We start from the raw sequence: 15,436 nt of genomic DNA on the forward strand, positions 1-15,436 counted from the left end.
CCGAGAGCACACCTGTCAACTGAGCCAGATCAAAGTGTCCACCGTTACCGCTCGCTGTCTTCTTGACTAGATCGTTCAGCGCCAGCGCTGTCTTGACCGTATTGGCATCAAAATGAGGATTCGCTGGATTGAGAGCCGAGGTTGTGGGTTGAAGATGCTGGTGCTGCAATAGCAAACCGGATGTGAGCAATTCAGATGTTAAACTGGTGCCAGTAACAGCGGCGGCGGCGGCAGCAGCAGCAGCCGTGGCCTGTGCATGCAGTGCTAATTGCTCACTTAAGGACAATGATTGTTTAGCGGGTGAAGGCATTTGTACGTCCGTATCTGATTTTGTCTCTGCCTCCCCGCCATTCCGTCTCTTACGTTCTTTCTCTTTACGCTTTGCCTGCCGCTTGAGGAATTCTTCCTCAATCCATTGCTTCTTTTGTTCTTCCTGGCCTGGGACAAAGACTTTATTTGCTCGCTTATTCACTCTGCACCTCAAGTCATTGTCCTTGTCTAAGTATCGTTAAAAAAAAAAAATAAAAAAAAAAATAAAAAAAAAAAAAAAAAAAATTAAGATAAACAGGCAGCTTGAGGTTGAAATAGTGAAGGAAATAAAAAAAAGCCATATCAATGCTCCTCTTTGTCAACATCGCCAATAAAACTAGAAAAAGTCACAGAAAAGGATGACAGTCCCATCACCACACACATCCATTAAAGATGAAGGATAAAAAGGAGTCGTTTTCTTTTCTATTCTTTTTTTTTTTTTTTTTTTTTTTTTTTTTTTTCCTTCACAAAAAGACAAGACAATACTTACTCCGGTCTTCATTAGCTTCACGCCATCTCTTTTTACGCTCCCTGTTCTCGGTTCGAATCTTCTCGTTGATCGCATTCCGTTTGGCGATCTCTTCTGGCGTTTGGGTCGGCACTGGAAGAGCAGCGAGTTCCGAGATGCCAGCAGCAGCTACGGTTGGTGTGGTTGCAGAGATAGTTGAGGTTGTAGGCGTAACTATTGCTGTTATTGGGGACACAGAGACAGGAACAGTGGCAATGAGAGGGACGTTGAGAGAGTCTGATTCAACAGCATCAGGAGTTGGAACGGCAACGGGAGTAGAATTAATGTTGCCGGTACTGCCACTCAGTTCTGTGCTCATGATGACGGCGAGTGAAATATAGTAGAGCAAAGATGAAAGAGTTTTTTATAACTGTCCTATCCTGCACTATCCTGCACTATCCTGTTCAATCCTGCTCTGTCTCGAAATTGTTGTACGGCTAAAGGTCTTTACTTTTTTTTTCTTTTTTTTTTTTTTTTTTTTTCTTACGCCTCTATATTACCAGGTCTTTATGATTTTTTTAATTTTTTAATTTTTTTTTTTTTTAATTTTTTCCTTTTTCACTCGCTTGATGATCTCTTGAAGAGACAGCTTTGACAATGGACAATGTGTGTTGTGTGTTTGAATTGTATGTGAAAGAAAAAGGAAGAAGGTGACAGGCAAAAAGGAGCAGTCTCTAAAAAAATACAGCACATGCGATTGAAGGTATTGTATCATGTTGTGTTGTGGCTGTGGTCATCAGATATGCTTAAGGGTATTAAATTGTTAAATATCAGCAGGAACCTGCCGGACGGGTTACCAGCGCCCCTCTTACCTGAACATGACATGAGGACCATATTTTTGGGTAGTCTGGATTTGTTTAGGCGTGAAAAAAAAAAAAAAAAAAAAAAAAAAAGCCTAGGATGATGACAAATCAAGGCAATGGATACGTGGCAGTTGATCGTGTAGGAGCCACTTGTCCATATCAGATTCCAAGTAGAGAAATAAATTAATAGGGTTCACAAGCCAATACCTTTTACTTTTTTGTCGCCTCTTCTCCTTCTTTCTCTTCTTGCTCATTATCTTTCCTCTTGTCTGACGCATTTCTTTTTCTTCTTTTTATCATTTAAGCTTCCATCAATTGCCAATTGAAATTATAGTATGAATGCATTGCCTTTACCAGTATCAGCCAAAGCTTGTTGACTAATATTCTATCTTTAAAAAAGCTCATTATCTGTCACTTTTAATACCTTATTTCCTCCAACTTCTGCCTTGTCTTTCTGTCTTTCTTGAACATTTCGATCACAGCTACTGATCAGAAGCACAGATACACCATGATTTCTAACGGATCAGATACAAACCATACTGAAGCAACAGACGCTGCTTCCACATCAAGCATGGAGTCTACACCACCGACAACAATCGCACTTCCGTCCTCCACACCAATCATTGTAAAAACACCTGTTCCAGGCATGTCTGTCATTGGCAATGGACCAGGTTACAAGAATGGTGAGCCCATTGTGTTGCCAATGCAACCGACCTTTAAGAGCAACCGATCTTCTATAGCATCACTGGTCTCTCATGTTGTCTCCAATGGCGACAATCGTCCCATGCAGACTGCGATGGATGCGACACCAACAACAGCCACAGCCACAGTCACCGCTACCGCCACAGCCACAACCACAGTAACACCTTTAACAGATACATCAGGACCTCAGACAGCAGCAGTGTCAACCTCGACATCCTCTTCCTCTGCAGCCTCAGCCTCTACTAATAGAGCTGCTTCAACTTGTTCTGACAGTGGTCGGGGTGGGTCAGATGCAGGCATTTTAGTCTTTTCGGGAGGCACGGCCTGCAATTCGCTTGTTCAGCTCCTGCAGGACATGACACCAAATGTCACTTATGTCTGTAAGATTCCTTATCTTTTCTGGGGGGCTTTATCTATCGTACCGGAATTTCTTTTGATCATTACACAACAAATGTTTCTTCTCCTTCCCCATTCGTCCCATTCACATCTGTCCCTAGCCCGAACAATAACCCATTGACCATTGAGCAAACTTTTTTTTTTTTTTTTTTTTTTTTTGATTTGTTTATTGGCGTGGTCATAATGATATATACAATAATTGTGTCAAGCGTAAATGTATCACTCCGTCTTGTTCATCGTGTTCATGTTTTCACAGTTGAGGCAGAAGCTCCTTGAGTCCCTTTTTTTGTTATCTCCCGGTTTTGAATAATTTCTTCTTATTTCCTAATCTAGTAGGAATCTCTGATAATGGGGGCTCGACTAGTGAAATTTTACGTGTGCTAGATGGTCCGGCTATTGGTGATATTCGTTCACGATTGATCCGGCTAATCAAGCCAGATCCTTCGGATATAGGCAGAACTGCCATCCAAGAGCTACTAGGCTATCGTCTTCCAGGTCATGGTGATGCTAATGCGATCAAGAATGAATGGGTTGAAATTGTGGAAGGGACGCATCGGTAAGTAAATAAAAAGGTTGACTACTTGTCCTTGACTTCATTTAAATTGTCTGTGTCATGAAAATTTTTATTTTGTACTACGATGACTCTCCATCGCGTGCTCCTGACGTTTTTCTTTTTATAAAACGCATTTCTTAGGTTGTGGATGCACATCCCCTCAGAGAAGAAAGAAGTGATCCGCGGATTTCTGATCTACATTCAATCTGAGATTTTGAAGCGAGCGCACAAGAGATTCTCGTTCGCAAATGGATCAATTGGTAACTTTTTCTTGACAGGTGCCCGGATGTTCTTTGGTTCTTTGGAATCCGCCATCTTTTTGTTTGCAGCCATCACAGGCATCACAGAACCGACCAGAGTCATCCCGGTGATCAACACGAACCATGGTATTGCCATTGCAGCTCTTCTAAAGGATGGTAACACCATCTTGGGACAGTGTGCCATTTCGCATCCATCCTTGGCTTCGTCCGGTGATTGTTTTAACACGGCCCATGTTCAGCCATATACCAATTCCGCCTCCACTACACCCGATGGTTCTAAAACCCCAGATCTGGCCACGATGCTGTCTTCAAGTCAGCAGCAAGAAGATAGCTTCTCGACCCTGAGACTGGTTCAAAATAACATTCATTTCGACAAGACTCCCACGCGATCAAGCTCATTGCACTCCAGGATCACACGACTGTATTACATTAATGAGTATGGTCAAGAGATTTTCCCGCCACCCAACCCGAAGCTATTATGCGCATTAGCCGAGATGGAAACGCTGGTTTATTCGATTGGATCATTGTACACCTCGATTATTCCCTGTCTGATCTTGAAGGACGTTGGCCGAGGCATTGCAGAATCAAAGTCGCTGAAGAACAAGATCTTTATGCTGAATGGTACGAACGACAGAGAGACGCCAGATTATACCGCCTTGGATTTCATCTGGGCATTGACAGGTGCATTGAATTATTCACTCAAGCTCTCGGGACAGTTTTGGCCAACAGAATACAAGCCCTCGCAGTATATCACGCATCTGATCTACTTGGACACGTCCGAGGTGCATGTTGACACGTGGAGCGTTGAGAAACTCGGGATCGAATGCGTGCCATGTGTTGGGAAGCGGGACCCGTCGTCGGGACGACCCATCTATGATGAGAAACATCTCAACAAAGTTCTCGAGTCAATTCTGGATGGAACTTGGTCATCCTCTGTTGCTTCTGCTGCTGCATTTTCGTCATTATCTACCACAGCCAATTCGACTAGGCCTTCAACTCCTGTTGCTAATCATCCTTTAAAGGGCGCAGCAACATCAACAATAACATCATCATCATCATCAACATCTATGTCACCACCCACCATCATTGGATCTAGTGCATAATAGTCCAGCTAGCATGGTCGAAAAAAAAAAAAGCTATTGATATTCATGCTACTTTATTTACTTGATTGATTCTAACTGCTCTTATTACTTTCTCCTCAATGTTTAATTCCATCTTTTTTTTTTTTTTTTTTTTTTTTCTTGTTCATGTAATTGAAGAGCCCTGTTAATATTGTTAGTTCTTTTTTTTTTTTTTTTTTTTTTTTTTTTTTTCTTTTTTGTAATCCTCACAAAGCACGTTACTAAAAAAACATTTCTTTCTTTTTATTCAGTTTTTTTTTTTTTTTTTTTTTTTTTAAAAAAAAATAAAAAATAAAAAAATAAAAAAAAAAAAATAAATAAATAAAAAAAGGAATGAGAGCATCAGGAAAAAAATAAATAAACATTTGATATCCATCTCTTCCATAATCTCCAAAGATGGATCTCTTTTCGGATGCAAACAACAAATAAAATATTACGAGATGGAGGGGGGGCTGTGACAAAACAGTGTTTGATGAAAAAAATCTGCTGTGCTACCTTGATTTAACGCAGTGATGACGAGCAATCTTGGAACGTGAACAAAATAAAGCGCCACCGTTACGACCATGCAAACCAACCATGTGAGTTTTTTTTCCTTTTCTTTTTTTTCTTTCTTTTGGGAGAATGGATTTTTTAGAATAAAAGGAAGAACTGCATAAACTCATTCACAACTATGATAAGTAAACACATAGACTGACAGAAGACAGGAAATGGAAATGAGCACATGGGGTAAGAAGAGCAAAAAGGAAAAGAGCAACAAAAATAACAACAACAACAGTATAATAATAATAATAATAATTAATAGAAAGGCTGATATGATGATGATCTGCAATTCTCTCTGTCGTAATTATATTTATGCTTTTTTTATTATGTTTATGTATTCAACTATTTAGATTTATTCAAAAAAAAAAAAAAAAAAAAAAAAAAAAAAAACAATATCTAGCCCTTTTTTTATTATTATAATTATACTGTTCTCCAATCTACCTCTTGAATACCGCCATTCTTTCTTGCTCGGACAGATGAGTTTTCTTGTGCCTCGTGACCTGATCCGGTCGCGAGAACCGCTTGTCACATCCTACATACGGACATTGGAAAGGTCTTTCGCCCGTATGGACTCTTAGATGTTTTGTGAGATTACTGGATTCTGCAAACCATTTGTCACATCCTTCAAATTTACATTTGAAAGGCTTCTCGCCCGTATGAACCCTGCGATGGATTGTTAGTGCTCCAGAAATGGAGAATTGACGACCACATCCAGGCTCTGTGCATTTGAAGGGCTTCTCTCCCGTGTGGGTTCTCATATGTTGGGCCATAATGTTAGCCTCTGAGAACCGCTTCTGGCAGACCTCACATTGGAACGGTTTATCACCCGTGTGGGTTTGAATATGTCGCATCGCCTTTTGACGCTGCCCAAATCCTCGGCCTTGTCGGTCACAATTAGCCCATTCACAGATGTATTCGCTCTTGCCCATACCAATGTGTTCCTCACTCAAATGGGCGGTCAGTGACTCAAACTGAGGGAACGACAACTTGCATCCACGCCAGAGACATGGGTGCAGTTGTTGTTGTTGTTGTTGTTGTTGTAGATGCAATTCTTGTGAGGGTGTCATCTGGTGCGGTTCTTGCTTGATGATGTATTGCATAGCTTCTGGAGAAGGAACGCCCCACATCGAAGGGTTATGATGATGATCTGCAGCTGAAATACCAGCGGTAGTAGTTGCAGCAGCAGCAGCAGCAGCAATAGCGACATTAGAGAAAGCAAAAGAGGATGAAGATGAAGTTGTAGAATATTCATGCATATCCATTTCAATGTAGGGCGAAGATTGGAACATGGGGGTTGCAGGTAAAGAGGTCGCAGGGAAGGCAGGATTGATGTGATGATTGCGTAAATGCCATAAAAGATGGTTAATGCCGTTATGTTGAGTCCAACATGAATCCCATTGACAGAGCAGTGGGACACCGCTGTTATTCTGCATAGGAGAGACATGATGGAACGACAGGTGATTCAGTAGATCGGTTAGGGTATCCAGCTCGGCAAGGCACCCGGTCCAGTGGCAGCGGACTCGGCTTCGATCCGTTCCAGGATAAGTATGATAATCATCATCGACCATCATGGATTCAGGCGAGAGGGGTAAGGAGGTGGTTGTAGGGGAGGAAGTAGCCGTGCGTTGGGATGAAAATGAGGAGTCGTGTGGAGATTTATCGTGAGTGGCAATTCTAGAGGTAGTGGTGATAGCGGCAGTAGAAATAATAGCAGCGGTTTTTGTAGTAGTTGTAGTAGAAGTAGTAGAAGTAGCAGGCAAAGAGAACGAGGCCGACGAGGAAGTGGGAGAAGAAGAAAAGGATGGCGAGCGAGAACTTGGGGACGCTTTAATGTCGTCCATGGCAGGTGAGCACGAGGACATGACCGAGACCGAACGCGGGGATACGGAGACACAAGATGAAGTTGTATTAATGTAATAATTATTGTTATAGCTGATGGCGGGAGCCTTATTACAGATCAACGGTGACATGGCGGAGTCTTGACCCTGCAGCGGCGGCCCCTGCCCCTGGCTGTGGCACTGATCTTTGGCTTGGAGAAGAGATGGTGGTGAAGATATTGGTTCAGACCTCGGCGTGCAGCAGCCAATAGTCGTATTGCATCTAAACGGACAAAGGTGTTCGAGAGCATCCAGACGATGGTGTGAGCTGAGAGTTCTTAACGAAAGGAGATTAATTGAGGTATTTGGGGCAAGGGAACAAAGAGAATGAAAAGTTGCAAAGCACAAAAAAAAAAAGAGCCGGAGATTTTCTGATTTCATCCAGAAGTGCATTCCTCTCTTTCTTTTATTGTTGCATTCCTCGCAACGGTCAGTCAAACTGACAAAAAAAGATGTGTGAGAAATGCGCCCCATCAAGGGCAAAGAGCATTGTTGCACAAATTAAACCATTGTCAATGAATTGGCTCTTCTTTTTTTTTTTTTTGGATCGAAAAGGATTAGGCTCGGAATGAGGGATGTGAGATGAAAAAGCAAAAAAAAAAAGGGGAGTTGATGAAAAAGTCAAATAAATGGACAGGGACCCTGGCCAGCGCAAATCTCCTTTTTATCATGCTCTCGCGTTATAATACTCTTAGGCCGTTCTTTTTTACTTTCCAATCCTTCTTTTGGGTTAAACACATTAAACATTAAGCACACAAAGCATATTAATGCACAAGATGAGCGGCAAGTCAAAAAAGATTATATATGAGAGGCAAAACCTACACAACATCATAGGCAGATTGAGTGATTGAGGCCTCTTGTGTGACCATCGGTGAGGGAGAGCTTAATATGGTGGTTACGGGCGAGGCCGTGGGAGTGCAGGAAAGGGTCTGGCCACAGTTAGAGCCTGTTGTTGTTCCTGATACTGGTGTTGACGTTGTTGTTGCGGATGTTGCCATTGTTGATGTGGCTGCATTTGAGCTCAATTGAACCACTCCATTGCTTGCATCTTGCGAGGCACTATTTGATTGACAGACATTCCATGTGGGCAACCTTTCTGAGGCACCTGCGGTACTGGCACTGGGTCTTTCCACTTGCTTTGTTTCATTATCGCTGATGCAGGTTATTTGAATACCTTGCATTAAATCGCTATCATCCAAATCATCGGTAAAAGGACTGGAGCAGGGCCTGTGATTCTTGAACATCCCCTGGTGTTTAACACAGCATGCTGTGGTGATCGGAGTCAGGCCCGTGCTGCTACTGTCAAGCGGAGGACTACAGGGTGATTCTAAGCGGGGGGACGGTAATGCAGAGATCGAAGGGCTGATTGAGACGGGAGATAGTATATTGATGAGACTATCTTTCGATCCGTGAAGGACAACTCCTTTTGGGACGAGATTTTGGCAGCAAGTCGAATTCATGCCATCTTTCACGGTTGCTTCGATGATACAGCGTTCGATTTCTGCAGGAGTAAGGCCTCCGTAAATGATGGAAGGATCTTCTGCTTTAGTATTAGCAGAGGTAAGATGGGTTGAGGATGAGGGAGCAGGATGAGAAGAGGAAGGTTGGAGAACGGAGGCGGGACGACAAGACGAGGGAGGGCATGAAGTAGGTTGGGATGGATCGGTAAGGGTATGAGGAGGAGGTGAGGACGAGGAAGATGTGAGTGGTGGTTGACAGCAGGGTGCCATGACAAGAGCAAAATAGGGAGAAGTGGGGGGTAAAAAAGATTTTGACCGTTGATTGTTTAATGAACGTCCAAAGTGGCTGTGGGATACAAAATATGTTGCACGTCAATGAAACAGTTTGTTAACAAGGGTGTTGGATGATTATTAAGAGAAAAGAAGGGGGAGAAAAAAAAAAAGAAAAAAAAAAAGGAAAGAAGTGGGTGTAAAGGTAATGGTAAATGTGGAGTAAAAATGTAAAATGCAAAATGCTAAGGGCAAAAGTAAATGGATGAGAATGAGAATAAAGACGAGTTAGTTGTTTGCAAGAATGAATGAGCAAGATTTAAAACGAATGGAGAATGAATGACAGACGGAAGATGAAGGATAAAGAGAGGGAGGGAACAATAAGAGAAAAAAAAAAAAAAAAAAAAAGATTTTTTTAAGTGGTTGAATAGACTTTAAGACAGATCCGACTCTTCTCTTCCAGCGATGTTTCCCTTCCCTGTGGATCCTTAAGGTATTTAGACTGGTTGTAGTAATTGGTAGTACATAAAATCAAAAAGTTCGTAAAGTGATCAGCTTGGATGCAGGGTCTTTAGTCTTTGAGAAGGTAAAAGTAAGAGTAAAAGCATATTTGTATATATAATACAAATAACAACCACCCATTGCTTTTTAAACAAGACTGAGATCGATAGGAAAAAAAAAAAAAAAAAAAAAAAGCTTAGAAAGGGAATGTGTGGGAAGAATGTGTCCGATGAAGAGGAAAAGAGGAAAAAAAAAACAAAAAAAAATAAAAATAAAAAGTTTGGGACAGAAGAGATGAAAGAAACAGGACGACAGGACAACATCACTTTTCTTCTGTGCCACCGGTTCTGAAACGTGCCCAAGTCCTGCCCTGGCAGTCCATCAGTCGTAAATCCTGCCAAAACATCAACAAAATTAAAATCAGCCTTGGGCCAAAAGTGCCACATGCACAAATCTGGATCTGTACACATGTGCAACATTTCATCAAAGGACCCATTTCACCTCCGATTAAGCTTTCCTCTTCCCTGCTTCTCTTTTGCTTCTCTGCTTCTCTTTTGCTTCTCTGCTTCTCTTGCTTCTTTGTTCATAATCTGCAGGTCTTTATTGCATCAACTATACACATGTCTATAGTGCAGTGCTCAGAATGGCCTTAATTTATTTGTAGAATACATCTGCCCCAGCTTTTCTTTTTCCCTTTTCTCTCTCTTTTTTTTTTAAAAAAAAAAAAAAAAAAAAAAAAAGTCCTCCTCTTCCTCTTGCTCTTCCTCTTCCCCAACATGCATCCTCTATACCGCTCTCATCCCATACCGCAACTTTCCTTTCGCTAGTTTCGCCTTGTTTTCTATTTATTTACCCTTTCCATATAGACTGGGTCTGATTGCTGAAGAAAAGAAAAAGGCGCCTTTACATACTCTTTCACGTGTTTACCGCGCTTGCTGTCATTGTTGACGTTTTTCTTTTTTTTTTTTTTTTTTTTTTTTTTTTCCTTGTTGCATGTGGGCGAAGCACAACAAATATCGTACAGATCACTTTACATCAAATCATCAACTAAAGAAGCAAAAAGAGGGACCTGTTTACAGATCATATCAATGCAGGCTAAAAAAAAAACTATTTACCGCGCATCTTTCTTGTACAACGTTGTGTCCATGTCTATATTCTCCTCCCAGGCACATGTACATGGATCTCTGGGAACTTACTTTGTTACACTGATCCTATTGCAATATCATGTCTATCTAACGCCGCAACGTGGAAGAAACAATAAACTTGAACTCTATTGAGTAGCCCTTTTTCTATCTGATTTAAAATAAACTTCCTTCTCGGTCAAAAATCATAAACATACGAATGTAGATTATACAGACATACAGATATAGATTATATTTATATACATTTACACCCGTTCTTCAGCTCTGACCCCCCTGACGGAGTATCAAAACGTGTATGGATGGATATTTACATCTCCTCACGACAAAACCCTTCTTATCATCATTATCAAATCTTTCTTGGCCAACTATCAAAAAAGTTCCCACACTCAATTCAATTGATTTTGAAACATCTTTATTTTTCTGGTAAAAACAACATAGAAATTGAGAGATTGAGATTGAGATAAATAATACAAACAGCAAATGAATAGGAAAACAAAATGATAAAAACATGAAATGAGTACTTTGGACAACCAATCGAATAGGAAAAACTCGACGACGGAAAGAAAAAAAAGAAAAGATAAATGGTATGGACAAATGAACCATCGAAGGATTTCTTCACCTATTCTACTAAGTCTTCCCAAAGCTTATTCTCTCACTACTCAACTTAACGAGAGAGAGCTGCAAATGCCTTAGTGACAGAACGCTTGAGCTTACGTTGAGCAAGGACAAAGGTATCCTTCTCAGCAAGTTCCTCGATCTGAAGAGTAGCCATGGCCTCCTCAAGAGCTTCCTCAACGGCCTTCTTGTCTGCGCGCTTGAGCTTCATAGAGACATTGGGCTCGTTAAGAGTACCCTGGATCTGGTAGACATACGACTCAAGTTCCTGCTTCGATTGCACAATCTCCTCGTTCTTGCGATCCTCATCCTTGAATTGCTCAGCCTCAGAGACCATGCGTTCAATCTCTGCAGCCGAGAGACGACCGGCTCCATTAGTGATAGTAATGTTAGCCTTGCGACCAGTAGCCTTGTCCATGGCTGTGACCTTGAGGATACCATTGGCATCCAATTCAAATGTGCACTCGAGCTCGGGAGTTCCACGGGGCATGGGTGCAATACCAGAGAGCTCAAACTTGCCCAACAGATTGTTATCCCTAGTCATAGGACGCTCACCCTCATATACAGGGAATTGGACAGTGGTCTGACCATCCTCAGTGGTGGTAAAGGTCTTCTTCTTGATGGTGGGAATGGCAGTGTTACGAGGAACAACAACAGCCATAACACCGCCCTGCATCTCAACTCCAAGAGAGAGAGGAACGACATCCAAGAGCAAGAGGTCCTGAGTCTTGGCATTACCTGCCTGGTTGGTCAAGACAGCAGCCTGAACAGCAGCACCATAGGCAACAGCCTCATCGGGGTTGATCGACTTGTTCAACTCCTTTCCATCAAAGTACTCCTGAAGAAGCGATTGGATCTTGGGGATACGTGTGGAACCACCAACGAGAACAATCTCATCAATCTCCTTCTTGGTATACTTGGCATCCTTAAGAACCTTCTTGACGGGCTCAATAGTGTTGTTGAAATGGGCCGAGTTAAGCTCCTCGAAACGAGCACGGGTAATGTTGGCCTGGAAGTCAACACCCTCGAACAAAGAGTCGACTTCAATGGTGGTTTGAGCCAATGAAGATAAGGTGCGCTTGGCACGTTCGCAAGCAGTGCGAAGACGGCGGGTGGCACGAGCATCACCAGAGATGTCCTTCTTGTGCTTGCGCTTGAACTCCTCCTTGAAATGTTCCAAGAGAGTGTTATCGAAATCTTCACCTCCCAAGTGAGTATCTCCAGCTGTGGCCTTGACGGCGAAGACACCTCCAGTGATGGTCAAAAGAGAGACATCGAACGTACCGCCACCAAGATCGAAAATAAGAACGTGCTTCTCCTTGGTCTCCTTAGAATCCAAACCATAGGCGATAGCGGCAGCGGTTGGCTCGTTAATAATACGGAGAACATCAAGACCAGCAATGGCACCAGCGTCCTTAGTGGCGTGACGCTGAGCATCGTTGAAGTAGGCAGGAACAGTGATGACAGCCTTAGTGATAGTCTTGCCGAGCTTGGCCTCAGCGATCTCTTTCATCTTTGTCAAGACCATGGCAGAGATCTCCTGAGGGGAGAATTCCTTCTTCTCACCCTGATAGTCAACCTGAACGAAGGGAGCAGTGTCCTTCTCAATGACAGTGAAGGGCCAGTGCTTCATGTCAGCCTTGACCTCAGGGTCATCGAAGCGGCGACCGATAAGACGCTTGGCATCGAAAACAGTGTTGGTTGGGTTCATAGCAGCCTGATTCTTGGCAGCATCACCAATAAGACGTTCCGAGTCGGAGAAGGCAACATATGATGGTGTTGTACGGTTACCTTGCTCGTTAGCAATGATCTCAACGCGCTCGCCCTCCCAGACAGCAACGCAGGAGTAAGTGGTACTGCAAGTAAGCAAAGGGGGCAAGTGATGGAAGGTAAGTAAAAAATTGTTTCGCATGATGCTATTGACACAAAACACCCACACTAATGTCTTCAAAAAAATATATTTAGTGCTGTCATTGTTGCTTCAAAGCTGACTGAGTTCGTTGTGTCTCTAAAACTGCAGTGGATGATTCTCAGCTGAAAATTATGCTCTGCCTTAGGAAAGTAGGTGTTGTAAGTGCTGGTTTTCATTTCTGACTGATCAACCGGTTTTCCGGTTCTGATCAGACAAAATTCATTGCAGTTTGATTTTTTTTTTTTTCTTTTCTTTTCATTGATCAAGATTCCTGATCCTGTTCCTTCTTTGTGATTGTATGTTTGAATGTGTACTTTTTTTTTTATATTGTTGTTGATAACTGGAGCAAAGGTAAAAAGAAAACCCCAGAAGAAGCACCTACCCGAGATCGATACCAATGGCAAGATCAGTGACTTCAGACATGATTGTTATACGATGAGTTGAGAGGGAGGAAAAAGAGGAAGAACAAAATAAACACACTACCAGCCGCACTTTTAAATTTTTTTTTTTTTTGTCTTTTGTCTACAATGGGCGGACGCTTGAGAGCTTTGACCACCATGTAAGTGGCTTTGAATCACATGACTAATGCATTCAACGCCCAATTGACAATTGTACTTTGATAATAATAAGCTCTTCCAACCAAATCTGGAAGCCATTGTTCTTCTACATCACTAGATCCTTTGAATTAGCGAAAGTGGATACAGGTAGTGAATATTATTGTTTGTAGCAACAGGAAACGAGCTTTGAAGTATGTACGCAAAAATTCTGCCAATGGCCAAGGGCAAATAAATATCAGGTACTTACTTTTTGCTTCGAATTTGGCTATCCTTGCTTCATAATCTTGATAAAATGCGGGGATTGCCTGGCATACCTTCGTTTTATCAAAATTCTGACCATCGAAATCAATCAGAAACTCAGACTTAATAGCCAAACAATGGATTTTCGTGTGTTCGGACTCCATTTGATACTGTATAAACACCTGAACACTGCCGCATGCCATTGACTACTCTACAATATTCTTAGCACACATATGAACTTTTGCAAGGGATGTGTCAATGCTTCGACAAACATGTAACATTTAATGGCTACACCACAGCCCTTGAATTGTGGAAGCGCTGAAAGTATGCGGAAAACGGGAACCATCTGTATTTTTACTAGCAACAAGCGTGGCTTCAAAAAGTTTGCCCCAAGGAACAAATCCTATATCCTTCATTGCTCAAAAGAGACAATGCTGTCTTTTCTGCACCCTAAAGCACGCCATAACCCTACTGAAAGCGTTCAGAGGCATTATTTGCCTCATGGTTTGAAGATTAGCAGACTTTCAGTCAAGTTTTATTGTTTTGAACGACACAGTACATCCTGTCCATTCGAAGTAGTCCCTTTGGATGGCAGCTATTCAGGGGATGCTAATCAATCCCGCTAAATTACATTGAAACCAGAGCAGATTTGGAAAACCAACAAGCATCGAACAGTCGCCAGATGGCACTCTTGTCTCTTTCTTCTTTCTTTATCCTCACAGGAACTGTCCCAGATAAGGCAGGAAGGTCAAGGTCTGTTTTAGCGACTAGCGAAACACTTTTAGGATTTCCTATAAGAAGGCTTGATGTTCACAAGACTGGTACTCACACAGCCATTTATAAAGAAGCATACAATGAAGGCAATGCACGTTCGCATTTCAACCGACGTTGAAGCGAACTGCATTTGAGTCAAGGAGATGCTTTGCTTCGCATCTCAACTTGGGCCAGCTCTGCTTACAACGTAGCGTCTCTTATGCATTCATTGCTTCTTTCTAATGATATGAACGAAATGACGGTTTGCATAATTTATTTGGTCAATGTTGTATTCGTCGCTATCCATACTCTTGGGCGGAGCGTATAAACAAACTCTTGCATTGACCATGCTTAGTCTAAGCTTTTCAACCAAGAGGGTCATGTCCTGAGGAATATCGCGTGGCCATGTTTTCTGCATTTTTACTAATTATATTTTTGTAATGAAGCTTTGCCATAATTAAGCATTTAACCATCTCTGTCGTCATGACCTAATGCTAATCAAAGTTTACCCATCTCCATGTACCCACCAACTTGTACTTTTACTGTTTTACGCTGGTCGCGGTCATCTTGACGAACAATGTCGAAAAGTTGTAGAAATGATAAATGTAAAAGTAATGAACAGGTTTGAATTTGTGCTGCATGCCATCCTTGTCTCTTTCTCTTTCTGTCTCTCATTTTTCTTGTTGGGCAGTTCCTGTTGACCATGACCATCGATCATCCCTGTTACTGATATCACACAACGTAAAAAAATTTTTCATTTGATCCTCCGTCCATCATTCCACGGACTTGATCTCTCTCTTCTCTTCACTTATTTTTTTTCTTTTTTTTCTCCACCACTGTATTCTATCTTGTATTGTACTTTATTTGTATTGCTTTCTCTCTCTCACTCTCACACCCTGACCTCAATTGCATTGCTT

General features: G+C 41.9%; 4 protein-coding genes across 4 annotated transcripts; 1 reads left to right on the plus strand and 3 right to left on the minus strand.

The window, feature by feature from the left end:
- Positions 1-69: 69 nt before the first annotated feature.
- BCR41DRAFT_228183 (hypothetical protein) lies at positions 70-1,302 on the minus strand. Its single transcript, XM_022020050.1, has 3 exons — positions 800-1,302; positions 364-498; positions 70-275 (listed from the first exon to the last, which is right to left on the minus strand). Exons 1-3 carry the CDS (start codon positions 1,134-1,136, stop codon positions 265-267), a joined length of 483 nt encoding a protein of 160 aa, XP_021875652.1. The 5' UTR covers positions 1,137-1,302; the 3' UTR covers positions 70-264.
- A 1,114-nt stretch (positions 1,303-2,416) lies between these two features.
- Positions 2,417-4,634, plus strand: BCR41DRAFT_314622 (hypothetical protein; the record flags this gene model as incomplete). Its single annotated transcript, XM_022021180.1, has 3 exons — positions 2,417-2,702; positions 3,052-3,274; positions 3,413-4,634. The coding sequence occupies 3 exons, from the start codon at positions 2,417-2,419 to the stop codon at positions 4,632-4,634; spliced, it is 1,731 nt and encodes a 576-aa protein (XP_021875653.1).
- A 995-nt stretch (positions 4,635-5,629) lies between these two features.
- Positions 5,630-6,043, minus strand: BCR41DRAFT_379329 (hypothetical protein; the record flags this gene model as incomplete). The annotated part of the gene is made up of 1 exon (XM_022027207.1): positions 5,630-6,043. The coding sequence occupies one exon, from the start codon at positions 6,041-6,043 to the stop codon at positions 5,630-5,632; it is 414 nt and encodes a 137-aa protein (XP_021875654.1).
- A 5,063-nt stretch (positions 6,044-11,106) lies between these two features.
- On the minus strand, positions 11,107-13,083 carry BCR41DRAFT_343085 (hsp70-like protein; the record flags this gene model as incomplete). The annotated part of the gene is made up of 1 exon (XM_022022317.1): positions 11,107-13,083. Exon 1 carries the CDS (start codon positions 12,967-12,969, stop codon positions 11,107-11,109), a length of 1,863 nt encoding a protein of 620 aa, XP_021875655.1. The 5' UTR covers positions 12,970-13,083.
- Between the last annotated feature and the right edge of the window lie 2,353 nt (positions 13,084-15,436).

The sequence above is a fragment of the Lobosporangium transversale genome (genome assembly GCF_002105155.1).
Source record: "Lobosporangium transversale strain NRRL 3116 chromosome Unknown BCR41scaffold_73, whole genome shotgun sequence".
Taxonomy (NCBI): Eukaryota; Fungi; Mortierellomycota; class Mortierellomycetes; order Mortierellales; family Mortierellaceae; genus Lobosporangium; species Lobosporangium transversale.

What these genes read in the sequence shown, in the direction of transcription:
- BCR41DRAFT_228183 (XM_022020050.1), bottom strand. Translation starts at nt 1,136, where the DNA reads ATGAGCACAGAACTGAGTGGCAGTACCGGCAACATTAATTCTACTCCC. An exon ending in TGAAGCTAATGAAGACCGGA is followed by an intron (nt 499 to 799) that starts GTAAGTATTGTC and finishes AACGATACTTAG; the next exon opens with ACAAGGACAATGACTTGAGG.